At 34.8% G+C, this 15,772-nt stretch overlaps 1 protein-coding gene across 1 annotated transcript in view; it reads right to left on the reverse strand.

Moving 5' to 3' along the window:
• Positions 1-15,772, reverse strand: part of iffo1b (intermediate filament family orphan 1b) — a 63,468-nt gene that overhangs the window by 40,314 nt on the left and 7,382 nt on the right. The window contains exon 2 of the mRNA XM_056475255.1: positions 508-568. Coding sequence (XP_056331230.1) covers positions 508-568 — 61 coding nt within the window. The remainder of the gene's footprint in view (positions 1-507; positions 569-15,772) is intronic.

Consider the following 15,772-nt stretch of genomic DNA (forward strand, 5'->3'; position numbering starts at 1 on the left):
AATAAACCAACTACTTTCGTTATACAGGAACCATATGGACATTGTGCACAAATCATTATTTGGTATTCATATACTTGAATTAATATCATGCAGTATGGCAACAAACCTACTGACCCACACAGAAGCAAATGTATACATTTTATAAGAGGTCAATAAAATTTTCAAATATCAATAACACTATAAAAAATAAATAGCAATATTTATTATTAATATGCAGTAACGTTACTTAACCAACATTAATTTGTTCTGAGTTAAATAATTTAGCATTATAATAATTGAGTATTATCAATTATCAATTGTCAATTATCATTATTATTATCAATTTAACATATATTCAATTTGCATTATACTATGAATATATTTATATGCATTGTTTTATTGCCTGTCATTAAACTGAAAATTGAATATATGAAAATTAAAAGTAAGTGAAGACAAAATGGTCGCAGTGAATATCTAAACAGCAACATGGTTGAAAAGGAAGTTTTGGCTTGGAAAAGTGTCCCTCACCTCCTGTAGGTCATTCATTCTTTGTTCCATGTCCATTCTCATAGTGTATTCCTCTTCCCACCTGAGAGCAGAAAAACAAAACATCAGAACATATGACACAACAAAAGCAACTTTAAATGGTCTAAAAACTTGGATATATCCAATTATCAATAAAAGTGTATGTCTAATATGGCCAATTAGACTTTTTTTTAGTGAATCAGTTCATTTGATTCATAAAACTGATCTGGATTGCGTTTTCCAAACAACGACATAACTTGCAGCTGAACTATCATAGTACGATGCACCACTGTAGTGAGGAGTGTTTCCCAAAACTGTTGTTTCTCTGTCGCAGATCCATCGTTTGAACCACATTAGTTATAACATAAAACGTCCATAATGACGCTCTAAACGGGGTTGAGTAATTTTTGTGCAAATTTTATTGTTTTACACACACACGCATTTAAAAAAATTACAATATTGGTTTTGCATATTAACTGAAATATAAGTAAACGGCACATATAGGGCCTATGTTTACTTTACAAATATTATTGAGAATATTCCATATTCTATTCTAAAACATGAACTAGCTAACATGTATTTTAATCTCATGTATAAATCATATAAATCACTAATGGTTGTAATTTACAGTAGGCTGTTTATTAAGAAATTTAAAAAATCCTACTTATTTTTATTAATTTGTATTTATTATATAATAATAATAATAATAATAATAATAATAATTATTATTATTATTATTATTATTATTATTATTATTTGTTTATTTATTTATTTTTTATTTTTTGTAAATGTCTACTTTTACAATTTGACACATTCAATCCCCTGCAGAAATCTTCTTAACAACAGGCCCATGTCATATAGTGATACATTTCTTAATAAATAACCGAAAATAAATAAAAACCATTAATGTATACTATGTATTTTTGTTTTCACAAGCTTTGGAGATGTAAGGTATATTCCGCTTTTAAATAATAGGTCACCTATAGCTTTCTTCATGAGCCATGGCTGCATTCAAAATGGCATTAATGTTTTCAAAGTGCACTGCGAAGGGAGCGCAATTGTAACATGAAGAAAACAAACTGAACTGTAAAAATACTTGGAAAGCAAATTACACCTAAGAGAGACGACTTAATCTTTTTTTTTTTTTTTTATCATTCCAAGTTTAAATGTCAGAATGTTCCAAATGAATAGGGCATGGGAGGGATAACTGGGAATAGAACACAACCAGGAACTTTGCTTCTAACTACAGCTGTGCAGGTGCAGTTGCAAGTGTAGTCTACAAGTTTGCTACGCAGTTTGCGAATGTTCATTGGAATGATGAATTTGGGAAACGCCAAATCAACAAACTATGTTTGTAACGACGGAACTTGCAACCTTAGTTGGCTAACGATGGTTTTCGGAATTGTACCCCAGACTGATCAGCCCTAGAGATCAGTAGTTTGAACTCAATTTGTCAGTAGTTTGTATCAATTTCCACACTCAAATGTATCATATGACTTGGTTGTGGTAAAATCTAGCAATTCTTCACTGTAAAACCCAGTAGTCAACTTTATTAAATGAAAAGAGTGTAGTTAACTCAAAACTGACTGAAAGTTAATTCTACTTATTTGAAAAATGTTTTGAACAATGAGTTAATTAAATACCTCATTACTTTGACTTAAATGGAGTAAGTTCACAGTACTTATATAGATTAGTTTTTTAACTCAAATGATTTGTAGCAATCGGTTTCCTCAAATGGTTTGAGTTGACTTAACTTATTGGGTTTTACAGTATTCAGTTGGTTTGAGTTCTCTTCATTTATTAGGTTTTACTGTGCTCAAATTGGTTCGTTTACTCAAATGGATTAAGTTCACAGTACTCATTAGGATTAGTTTTTGAACTTTTTAGTTACTTTAACTTTTTGGGTTTTACAGTGTATGCGTCACCTTTTATGGTGTCTTTACGTCATTCATTTTAACTGAAAAGCAACTAACTCATTAATTCTTACAAATTTGACCTTTCATGTTCTATGCAAGAACATAAGTAGGGCTGCACAATATATAATTTCAGTCAGATCGCAGGATCTTCAATGTTGAGGGGTTATAGTTCTTCAATGTTGGGATTATAGTTGATTATAATCAATGCAGAGTTGAATTATAATGGAGTAAATGTTCATGCGTTTTTAAAGCAATATTCTTTTATTCATTAAATTTTCTTTTCGGCTTAGTCCCTTTATTAATCTGGGTTCACCACAGCGGAATGAACTGCCAACTTGTTTTTACGCAGCACATGTTTTTACGCAGCGGATGCCCTTTCAGCTGCAACCCATCACTAGGAAAAATCCATACACACTCATTCACACACATTCACTGCGGACAATTTAGCCTACCCAATTTGCCTTTACCACACGTCTTTGGAATTGTGGGGGAAATCCGAGCACCCAGTGGAAACCCACGCAAACACGAGGAGAAATGCCAACTGACCCAGCCGAGGCTGGAACCAGCAACCTTCCTGCTGTGAGGCATTGTGCTACCCAGTGCGCCACCATGACGCCCTTTTAAAGCAATAGTTCACCCAAAAATTATACTTCACGGACTATTTCCAAACGTTTATGAGTTTCTTTTTTATGTTGAACACGAAAAGAATATATTTTAATAACTCGTTTGAAACAAGTGAAGGGTGAGTAAATAACGAGTACATATTTATTTTTGGGAGAACTATCCAGGCCTGTGACTGTGTGAACATTTCAACATTTCAAAGTTAAAACATCTGCATCCACATGAAATTTTAGTGTTTGTAACTTTGATAAAGATAACATTATATATAATAAAGACTTTGCACTGTTGATTGCTCAATATCTGTACCTAAATACTGTTACACTCTCCTTAAAACTATAATTCACTTTTATATTTGCTATATTTTATTTATCTATGCTTGTAAGTTATTTGTTATATATTATTCAAGATCCAATCCCCTACAAAATCACCCCAATCGATCTAAAATTTAGAATTCTTTCCAAAAAAGCTGTATTTACATCACAATATACACTTTGAAATGAGCATTACTGCCGTGCCTTGTACCGCCACTGCTTTAAAGGAGTAAGAACTATGGAGTCAATCTAAGGCCATATATAGTTGCAAAATAAAAGAAAGTTTTGCCAACAAAAAATAAAGTATTGAGCAAAAATAAATAAATAATGCAAATCTCAAAAAACTGCAAATCTAAAATGTAATTTTGAGAAATAAAAATTTATATAAAAACAACTGCAAATAAAAATCAAGCATTGCAAAAAAAAAAAAAAAAAAAAAAAAAACAATATTTGCAATTTAACTCATGGTTAACAAAAAGCTAATTAAAATGAGCATTGCAATTCACTGGACGGGTTTTGTAAAGGCAATGCTATAAAAAATGTTTTGCAAACATATATATAGTTTTTTTAATTGCAAATATTTTAGTTTTTTTTCACTGCTTGATTTTATTTGCAGTTCTTTTTTGTTTGCAAATTTTGTTTTTATTTCTAAAAAAATAATTTTTGCTTTGCGATATTTGGGGATTTGCATTTATTTATTTATTTTTGCTTAATACTTTATTTTTTGTTTGCAAAACTTTCTTTTATTTTGCAATTATATATGGCCCTAGATTGACTCCATAAAGAACGTGCAAGCGGCAACCTCCCTCGGGAAGCCAATACGGAAGTAACTAAAACTGGCTGGCTCCAGGAAATCCATGTTTTCTGACTACAATGGTAAATTGGCCAATTTTACAGCTGATAAAAACATGTTTACAGCCTGGTACAAAAGATGGTTTTGGTGCATATAGCTAATATTACCCTTCATGACAACTGTGAGGGGGGTGAATTTTTTATAACTCATCCGTTTTGTTTTTATTAAGATTAAGTCTGCATAATTAAGGGCATGGCCACTTGAGTGACAGTTAGGTCTCGGTTGTCGCCATCACATCACATAAGCTGATTCCGGCTGATTAGGCGCTGATTTTACACAGTCAATTGCCTTTTGGAATTATTTCCTACAATTATCAGATGATATGGCATGCTGTGTGCTCCTAATTGTGCTCACAGACCATTCAAGTTGCCACCATTTCTCAGGTGGGTGAAATTATTCATTCATTTTCTTTTCGGCTTAGTCCCTTTATTAATCTGGGGTCGCCACAGCGGAATGAACGGCCAACTTATCCAGCACACGTTTAACACAGCAGATGCCCTTCCAGCTGCAACCCATCTCTGGGAAACATCTATACACACTCATTCACACTCATACACTACGGACAATTTAGCCTACCCAATTCACCTGTACCGCATGTCTTTGGACTGTGGGGGAAACCGGAGCACCTGGAGGAAACCCACGCGAACGCAGGGAGAACATGCAAACTCCACACAGAAACGCCAGCTAACCAAGCCGAGGCTCGAACCAGCGACCTTCTTGCTGTGAGGCGACAGCACTACCTACTGCGCCACTGCGTTGCCTATATACCATATCTATAAATGTATTTGTTTTTTTAGGGTAATTTATTATTTATATTTTTCTTTAGACTTGTAAAGCACTCCAGAATCTGACAGAGTGATTAGCTGTAGGCTATAGAACAGTCATCTGAAACTTACAGTGTCATACAGTGTTATGCCTGGATTTCATAATTAGCCATGCATTTACTAACACAGACTATATTTTAAGTGTTTGGAAGTTATTCGCGTTTTCCTCCAGTAGAAAAACATCATGAGAACCATACTTAGTAGCTCAATGTATTACAACAATGTTTTTAAAAGACTAAACACTTTATTGATTATGTATACAACTAAGCACATGTGGTCAGAACACAAATGAGTCGCAGGTAATGAGGTATTAAAGGACACCTATGGTAAAAAATCTACTTTTCAAGCTGTTAGGACAGACATATGTGCATGTATGGTGTATAGACTGTCATATTGAGGTGATATAAGCACACCCAGTGCTTTTTTTTTTCAATTTAACAACATAAAAAACGGTGGACCAATTGGAGCGGTTTTCAAACTGACCGCAACTTTACGTAGGACTGCGGTCCCCCCGCCCACCAATATTGATTGACAGGCGCGTCATCATATCCTCAGTTTGTTGATTCACGTCCGCCATTTTCAGCGTGAGTCGAATCGATATCACTAAAGGAACACCCTAGCTCTATTTTTAGATGCAAGGCTCATTGGGCTCAACACAAGAGCAATATTCTCTACATTATTAGAGTCTACCTTATACTTCAGCCGTTTGCATTTCTCACGATCCCAGAAGCTCCCTGTGATCTTAACTAGCATGCGTTTTAGAATTCTAAACATAGGTTTCTATCAGGGTACACTCAAGTCGATGGCTGTGCGCCGCGGACCGCTGCAGAAACCTATGTTTAGAATTCAAAAATGCGTGGCGCGACGATTCGGGACACTTCATGTTTCTGCCGCGCCACAGAGAGTGTCTGGTGTGCCGTGTCGCGGCTTCGAGCGGCGCATCCAGTGCCTCAGTCAAAGTTAATTCAGTGTGCGTGGTTATTAGTTTCTGTGTTCAAGCTCGGCGCTTGAAACTTGCACACAGTTGGCTGTAAAACTGTACAAAGACACATATGATTTTGTACTCTCTGCTTGGTATGTGTTCGAGTCGTACATATACGACTGAATGCTGAACCTCTCACTCCTGCTCCTTCTCGCAGTCTGCCTGTCAGACTCTGTTGCAAACGCAGAGTGGGTGAGCTCATGGCCCTGCCCCCTTGTTACGTTGGCGGGAAGCCGAAACTAATTTACATGTGAAGCAACACACCCATAAATCAGCAAACTGTGGACACGCCCCCAACATGACACTTTTTAACACATTCGAATAAAAAAATCTGAATTGTGTTTTAAACAGAACCTAAACTGGCACACTTAGAAGAACCATAATATTAATATTAAATCATAAAAAAGAGGTAAACTATGTGCCCTTTAAGCATTTCTCCCAATGAAAATTCTGTCTACTTGTTTCTTCATTTGCGGTCTTCAGAAACCTATGGATGACTTCACGTATAATACGTGACTGTATACTACAGTCTATAGTTTTAAGGTATAACCGCAGTTTGCGACTATGCCACTAGGGGGCACAAAGTGACGAGATGCATACGAACAGAAATAGCCTATACAGTAGCTGTAAATACTCTGCAACTTGTAAATGAAGATGAAACAATGAAACAAAGCTTTATAATTCCTCTTCATTAATCATTAACAAATTGTTAACAAGCTTTATTATCATTGTAAACTTGTTAAGTGAAATGAGGATTCATTTTGAAAAGTAAAATTAAAGAAATAAAAGATAACTAAATTGAAAGTACCAACATACATACAACATACAATATATATATATATATATATATATATATATATATATATAGAGAGAGAGAGAGAGAGAGAGAGAGAGAGAGAGAGAGAGAGAGATATTTATATATATAAATACGTTTTTTCAATATAACATTGCGCTGATCTGCCAGCTTTATGAGGCTGTTTTATTCCGCTTTCAATTTAGATTTTAAAAGACGGAGTTTGATGAACTGCATGAGCCTGTCCGACTGTCAGTGAATGGCAAATGAAAACGTCCCTTACCTTAAAACTCTCTGCATTATAAGAAAAAGAAAACACGGAAGTGTAACATGCATTCAAAACGTTTGTTTGCGCAGCGTAGGTACTTTGAATGAGTTCTATTTACTATACATTAAACGGCAACTCCATTTTACGAAATTAAGTTAAGATGCTGTTCTTTTATCCCACATGGATGCTATGCGGATAAACAATAGATGAAACAGAGACCAAGATCTTGAGTATAGTGAGGATGAATAAATGACAGCTTCTAAGAGACATCCTCTTTTTTTGCCCAGTAGGCCTACCTTGTGTTTTATTTGCTAATGCAAGCTTCGTTTTTAAAAGATAAATATGATGTATAAAACTTTACATTATTTATATTACTTCAATAAATAATTTAATTTTTTTTATTAATGGACAATGCACAGATATTGATGTTTCACAATGTTTTTACACTACATTATTTGAATCTACCACGCTTGTTTACATTGCTCTACTTACATTGAATCCAAATCCCAAATATCAGAAATGACAATAGCTGGTTAAGATTTAATTTAATTAAATTTAATTTTAATGTTATTAATTAATGCCCTTGACAGATTTCATTTATTCATTTTCCTTCTACTTAGTCCCTGGTTTATCAGGAGTTACCATAGTGGAATGAACCGCCACTTACTTAACAGATGTACTTTTAATTTCAGGTGGTTTGTGTATGTGTTTTATGCTTGGTAAAATAATCCCTAATTGCATCTTTTGTGATTTTCAACTAATTACAATGTCTTGTCCCAATAGGTGGATTTAGAGGGTTTTGCATAAAAAGCAGAAGTGGATTTAGCTGGTTTTGATGCAAAAGAAAATTTACCTTGTTAAAAACCAAAGAATTGTCTAAAGTGACATTCTTGAAAAAGTTTTTTCATTTACCAGCTAATAACCTTATCATTACATATAAAATTAAACTGCTAAACCTAATCAGAGGAGCCTGATTGAAAATGCTCATTTACAAAAAAAGAGGTCTGCTGGATTTAGAGGGTTTGGCATCTGAATTCTTCATATGTATATATACAGTTGATGTCAGAATTATTAGCCCCCGGTGGTGCAGTGGGTAGCACGGTAGCACGTTCGCCTCACAGCAAGAAGGTCACTGGTTCGAGCCTTGGCTGGAGCAGTTGGAATTTCTGTGTGGGGTTTGCATGTTTTCCCCGTGTTTGCGTGGGTTTCCTCTGGGTGCTCCGGTTTCCCCCACAAGCCTAAAGACATGTGTTTAGGCAAATTGGGTAGGCTAAATTGTCCATATTGTATGTGTGTGAATGAGTGTGTATGGATGTTTCACGGTGATGGGTTGCAGCTGGAAGGGCATCCGCTGTGTAAAACATATGCTGGATAAGTTGGTGGTTCATTCCACTGTGGCGATCCCAGATTAATAAAGGGACTAAGCCGAAAAGAAAACGAATGAATGAATGAATTTCCAAAATTATGTTTAACTGAGCAAGGAAACTTTCACAGTATATCTGATAATATTTTCTTCTGAAGAAAGTCTTATTTGTTTTATTTCAGCTAGAATACAAGCAGTTTTTAATTAAAAAAAAAAAAACATTTAATTGTTAGCATCTTCAACTATATATGTTTTCAATTATCTACAGAACAAACCATCATTATACAATAACTTGCCTAATTACCCTAACCTGCCTAGTTAAGCTGTATAGAAGTGTCTTGAAAAATATCTAGTAAAATATTATCTACTGTAATCTATGGCAAAGAAAATAAATCAGTTATTAGAAATGAGTTATTAAAACTACTATGTTTAGAAATGTATTAAAAAATCTTCTCTCTGTTAAACAGAAATTGGGGAAAAAATAAACAGGGGGGCTAATGATTCAGGGAGGCTAATATAAAATTTAGAGAGATGTACAGTGTTTGTTATTTTAAAGTGATAGGACTAAGACAGTAAATAAATGCACTTTTTAATTTACTAAAGAACTTAATTCTTATATTTGCTTAAATTTTGCAGCCTAGGGCTATACTTCTCACCATGTATTGTATCTTTTCTAAAACATACTGTAGAGTGTAAAAGCATATTTATTACTAAGAAAACCAAAACAACCAAACAAAATTATATTATAAATTAACACATCACATAAATATAATATACAAATACAATGCCGTCCTATCTACGCTGTAAAAATATAAATCTGTAAAATTTACGATAAAAAACGGCAGCGGTGGTTGCCAGTAATTCACCGTTAAAAATACAGTACAAACCATAAAAGCATTTTTACAGTAAACTACCGTATTTTATTAATTTATAAATGTAATATGTCTGTATTTTGAATTACCAACATCTACACATCTTTTGTTACACAGATAGACACAATAGCATAGCCCTTTGCAGGTGGTGATGAAAAAGTTACATATTGAACCAATGCTCATCACAAACAACTTTTCCCACAAGCAGAATAGTGTATCAGTACATAGAAGCTGCTCATTGTCATTCACACAGCTACTAAACACCAGTATGGTAACATGCATAAAATTAAAGTCATGAAATAAACATTGTTTATCAACATTAGATGTAACATAAATCTCTAACGAACATAACTGATTGGGAAACAACTAAAAAGATAAATAGTAATGTCAACAAAAAGCATAAAAAGTAATGTGCCATGCAGGGAATTCTAGAAAAGTCAATTTACGGTTATTCGCCATATATATTAAGGAAACATACTGTTAATCGGGTTACAGATTTTAACTGTAGCATTTTTACTGTTTTTTACCGTTAAAATCACAGCCATTTTTTACAGTGTAGTATTGTGAAAAGGCAAAGCTGAAAATCTATGTTTAAAGCACCACCCAGCAGTCAAAAGCTGCTGGCGCACCCACTACATCCGTGGCTGCGGTAAGCACGGTGGCAGAGGGAACATATTGAAATGGTGACATCTGTATACCACAGAAATGGAAAATATCATAATGTCAATAATGTCAGATTTTTCCAATACCGTGCAGCCCTACCAAGAACTAACAGATGACATGACAGAGATTAAATGATAGCATTTTAAGTAAACTCTTTCGATTGCTAGATATAATAATTTAAAAAAGGTAGATAATTGAACGCTTCCTGAAAGATCTCGTGAACCAACTTCAAAACATGCATCGTCCTTGTTCCAGAAGAAAATACTGATATTATTTGTGTAATCTTGACATATTTGTTGTTGTTTCTGTGTGCTCAACTGAAGTGCAATGACTGCACCCATTCAGTTTTTTAAATGGTCCATCAGCCCAGTCAGCCCTACAGTAATTTACTGTGTGGTTGTTCAACAGTAATATTGTCTAGTGCAGTAGTATAGTGCAATGAGGTGGAACCAAACAAGCCCTGTTCTTATGTAAGGGCTACTTAATATTCAAGGCATTGCAGAAGCCTTTATATTTATTAAACATCCTCACTGGACTTCAAGGTTAGTTCGAGGCCGTGTATTACTGCCAATTCAAGGTGCAAACATACAATTACTGAAGGGAGTTAAAGCCAGCGAGGGAAGGAGAGAGAGAGAGAGAGAGAGAGAGAGGGAGAGAGAGAGAGAGAGAGAAAGAGAGATTGAGATTGCCTCTGCAGCTTGAGTCCTTGTGTACTGCAATGCAGATATTACAGATCGCTGCTGCCGGATGAGATGGAGTGACTGAAACGAGACAATTGATACAACTAGAAAGTGTTTCATTTCAGAGGCTTGCTTGTGAATTGAATGTGTTTTTTTCTGACTGATAAATTAAAATATGTAAAGAAGATCACTTTAGGAATGGCAAAGCTAGCTACTTTTTTGTATGTCTTCAGTATTACATGATCCTTCAGAAATCATTTGGTGCTCAGGGAACTATATACAGTAATAGGAGCATTCAAAATATTATCAATGTTTAATAATTAAAATACATAATTATTTTGTAATAAAATAATTTGATACATTACTTTACTGCCATTTTGACCAATTTAATCAGTCCTTAATGACAATATGAGTTTCTGTCATTAAAAAATATTTTGAAATTGAATCAAACTCAAAACATTAATTCCATGAATAGTTCACATTACTCAGAAATGGTCACGAAATGCATTTCTGCTGCATTTTTCATATTAAAATTTTGTGAGTACAGTTTATGTTTATGTTTGTATATTCGTGGATTTAAACCGTGTGCTTTTAGCTGTTTTGGGATTAATCAGAATGCTAGTGTGAGCAAAAACCCATTACTCAACATCATTGCATGACCTCCCTGATGCTCTTGAGTCTGGACAGAAGCAAATCCCTGCATTCTTGTTTCAACATCTAGTGGAAAGCCGTCCCCGAAGAGAGAAGCTGTTAAAGCAGCAAATGGAGGGATTAATGCTTCTGCCACACTTTTGAAAATAAATATTCAAGAAAAAAGGCATCGGTAAGTTTAGTCAGGCACTGGTGTGAGGTGATGGGACCTGGTTTGCAGTTGCAGTTTATTGCAGTCATTTATATGATACTACATTACAACAGATATTGGGTCAGATTTAAAAGCAGATTGCTCCACAACAAATCCTCAGCTGGTGTCTTTACTGTTGGGATTTACTAGAAAGATGTGGACACAGCAATTTTTGTTTTCCTTTCAGGCACAAATTTTCAGGAGAGTATTTAAATAAATTTAACACAAGCTCATTGGAAATACTTGCTTCAGTCTACATTTAGTGAAACCACAAGAACATACTTAAACATAGTTTGACTGCAGTTTCTAGGTAAAATGCACTCTACAGGGCAATATGACACCAACAACTTTTGTTCCTTTTTATACTTATGGTACTTACAAGGACATACTTTCAACAAATAAAGAATTATTTTCCAAATAAACTTAAATATACTCCAAATAAATACTACAATTACCTTAATGGTGTCTTTGGTTAGTAATGGAATGCTTTATTTTCTGGTGTCGTCAGTTTGCTCAGTCACTTACTTTGTATCGTGTTTTACATGTGGAGTACAATGCTCTGGTTTGAATCCAGTGAAGCACAATTCCACAAAAAAGATAAAAGCAATGTAAAGTTAAGGTAAATCTGTGTAGTTTAAGTTTACTTTTCTCTTATGTTTGCTTTTGAAAACTGGATTTGCTTGTGGAAAGGTTTTAAGTCAATTGTTCACTAGGTGATCTGAAACCTACAACAAAACATACCCAAAGTACTGTATTTCTAGGACTGAGCGATACAGCAAAAAAAATCATGATATAATGCTTCATATCATTTCGTATCGTAAAAAAAAAATCGTAAGTCAAAAACAAAAAAATATAAATACAAATAATAAAAATAAAGTGTTAATGACTCTTAAACTTGATAAAATGATAAAGTGTAAAAGCTGAACAATCAAAGCAAACTTTAAGGTAGATCAACTTCTGTAAGGTGTCTATAATATTGATATTTATAAACCTCAAACTATGTAAACAAAACTAATTAAGATAATCAAAACTGAGGTTTCAATTAAAGGAACCATCCATCATTCTTCAAATACATAATTGCAACATTACAAATTGTGAAGTTAAATGACTGCATTACCCTTATGCTAAAAAAAATCTTTCAGATGGGGTGCTGGTGGCTGGGATGCACAAGAAAAGAAACCAAAAAGCCACTCTGGCGACATCCTTACACCCTTTTTTATTAACAATCTCCTCACTGCTGCTTGTCATGGCACTCATTTTTGTGGGTGTTATTCTGACCTGAGGTGGCAGTGACGAAAGCAAGTTAAAAATGCAAGCGTGTGGTTTCCACCCCTTTCAATGCCCTTTGCGCTTGCGCTCCCCTGGCATCTCTTGTAACTAGGGGACACGCCACCGTTTTCTCAACAGTTGACAAATAGACAAACCAATGCAGCGGTTCCGATACAAGTTTTTATTTATGAACAGAATTAAAAAGCATTGCTTTGGGTGTTTGTCTGAGGTAATTAATCTGCCATTACTAGGGCCTGGCGATTAATTGAAAAGTAATCAAAATCAACATTCAGAACCTATAATCGATCAAATATTTTCAGGACGATTTTTTAAAATTACTTTCCCTACATGTCATGTGACTCCTTTCTGTTAAAGGCTATAGCTGATTTCTACTTCTTTGCAGCCACATCTGATCTCTGGTCAAGTAGGACAATGGACTCATTCTTGAGCCTTACTTGGCACTACATTGACAATGGTTGGAGGCTGCGCCAGAGATGCCTTTAGATGACCTATAAAACTTGTCAGTGAATTATGAGGGCAAAAAAAGTTATAAAATAAATAAAATAATCGTTCATTAATTGTAATCAAGTCAAAATGTTCCATTAATCAAGATTTTGATTTTAGGCCCAATCGCCCAGACCTAGCCATTATTACCGAAATGTGTATATTCCATACAAAGTGTGAAACAGATTGGTTAGTTAGTCCTACTAACCAACTAAGTTCTACTAAGCACATGGCATTCTGGAAAGTTGAGAAATGGATGTTCTGGAAACATCTCTTCGGGGAAGAATGTGCGCATCACTCCCTATTTGCATGCACAAGTCGTACACCTTCATTGGAAATAACCCTAAGCTTATTTGCATTTCTTCTAAAGTGTGCGCACAAATTTTAATAAAACCATACTGCCTCATACCAAAACTTTTTACCAAACTTTTTTATCGTTATTGACAACGGTGTTTGGTCAATCAATACCGATACTGTTTTATCAGCCCAGCCCCATGTATTTTACTATAGGCTCAAATGAAGATGGTGCCCTCTAGTGGATTTGTCATCTGAAACGTGCACTAAAACACAACCAGAGCAATGCATTTAACGTTTTACAAAAATACTAGTCTTTATGCCATCATTTAACACCACCTTTCTCAAAAAAGAACATGTAGAGCAAATTTGCAGCTATGTTGTTACTGTAGCAGATTACACGCACTTGTCTATTATCCAGTTTGCAATCTAATTTGTGCTACTTTTAGTAGATTATGTTTGTTGTGGTAATAAGCTTCAGCATCTTCTTTAATTGCACTTTGTTTCCACCACCTTTTTAAAAAGCATTTCTATGTTGTTTTCCCATGTATAGATTTAGTTTAGTCTTTTGGCCCATCATTTGGGGCTCTATTTTGACTATCCATGCGCAAAGTTCAAAGCGCAGGGCGCAAATGCATTAAGGGCATGTCAGAATCCACTTGTGCTATTTTAAGGATGGAAAAATCCTCTTTGCGCCACGGTGCATGGTCTAACAGGGTTGAGCTTATTCTCTTAATGAGTTATAGGTGTGTTTTGAGAATAAACCAATCAGAGTCTCATCTCCCATTCCCTTTAAGAGCCAGTTGTGCTGTGCCATCGCGCATTTGCTATTTACATGGCGGAATTTGTAAGTGGAAAAACTGAACGCTTCACTAGCAATAAAACAGTTAAACAGAGCATCTACAGCGTGAGAATGAGAGATGAGCCTCCTCATTTTTTACTTTCACTTTCAGTCTCGTGGATAGGGAAACGTGTTGTATGCACAGACATGCACATTAGCCTATACATAATTATTTTCGTTTGTTAAGCGCGAAGATTTGTTTCTAAACTATTTCTTAATTCAACATCTACACTTCAACATCTAATTCAGTTCAATTCTAATTTCCAGCAAACGAATAAATGAACAATAATAACGAAGTGTGATCAAAAAACTGAGTTATTTCCTAATACACATGCTATGCTCCATATGGTGTAAAACCTGACAGGTGGACAAATCTAAGCTTGTTTTTAATAAAACAAATATAAATATGCATATAATAAATACTACTACTACTAATAATGACATTATACAAAAGCAAATTGTCATGAATAAACTGAAAAAGCACCCCGAGATGAAGGCATGAAAGTATGTTTTTTATATTTATGTAGGCTAGAAAATAATTTTTTTGTAATATTTTAATCCTTTATATTTATATCCTATATATATCCTTATTATTTCCTATATATATCCCTAATATTTTAATTCTTTTTCATATGTAAAGATTTTTGCGTATTGCTGTAAACCCTGTGTGTATTAAGCAATGTGTAAGCGAGGCGCACAACTAACGCGCTCTGCGCTGGACTATAGACCAGCTTTGATCTGGTCTATTGAACAATATATTTAAGTTCCTCAAAATAGCAATGCGCCTCAACACGCCTCCTTTTTTAGACCAGAACGCACATATGAGCGCAAATGCATTTGCTATTCAAACAGTGTGGCGCAAAATGTCAAAAGGACTCTTGCGCCACGCTGAAGCTAGCAAACAACAATTGCGCCACGCCTTGCGCCGCATTGCGCCGGGTGTATGATTGGGCCCTTGGTCTTTGCTTTGTGCACAAGTTCCTTGCAACAAAAAACATTCACTAAACTGTTTCATCATAAATTATAATATCTATAATGTTAACACTTCATTTTGATGTTCCATTTGAGTATTAGTAGACTATCTGCTTAATATCTGTTGATACTGCTCCTTCAACAGACTATAAGAAACTTTGCAAGTACATGTCAACTTACACTAACCCTAACCCTAACCCAAACCCCAACCCTAACCCCAACCCCAACCTAACAGTCGACTTATAATATAATGAGAATTAGATGACATGTAGATGCAATGTAACTTAAATTCAACAAATAGACCATCAAAATAAAGTGTGACCTCTAATAACTCTTTAGGAATGTATTGCTGTATGTTTGTTCCTGAAAGTAATGTCCATATAATTTAGGATATGACTACC

This window comes from Danio aesculapii, chromosome 16 (genome assembly GCF_903798145.1).
Source record: "Danio aesculapii chromosome 16, fDanAes4.1, whole genome shotgun sequence".
In the NCBI taxonomy this organism is placed as follows: domain Eukaryota; kingdom Metazoa; phylum Chordata; class Actinopteri; order Cypriniformes; family Danionidae; genus Danio; species Danio aesculapii.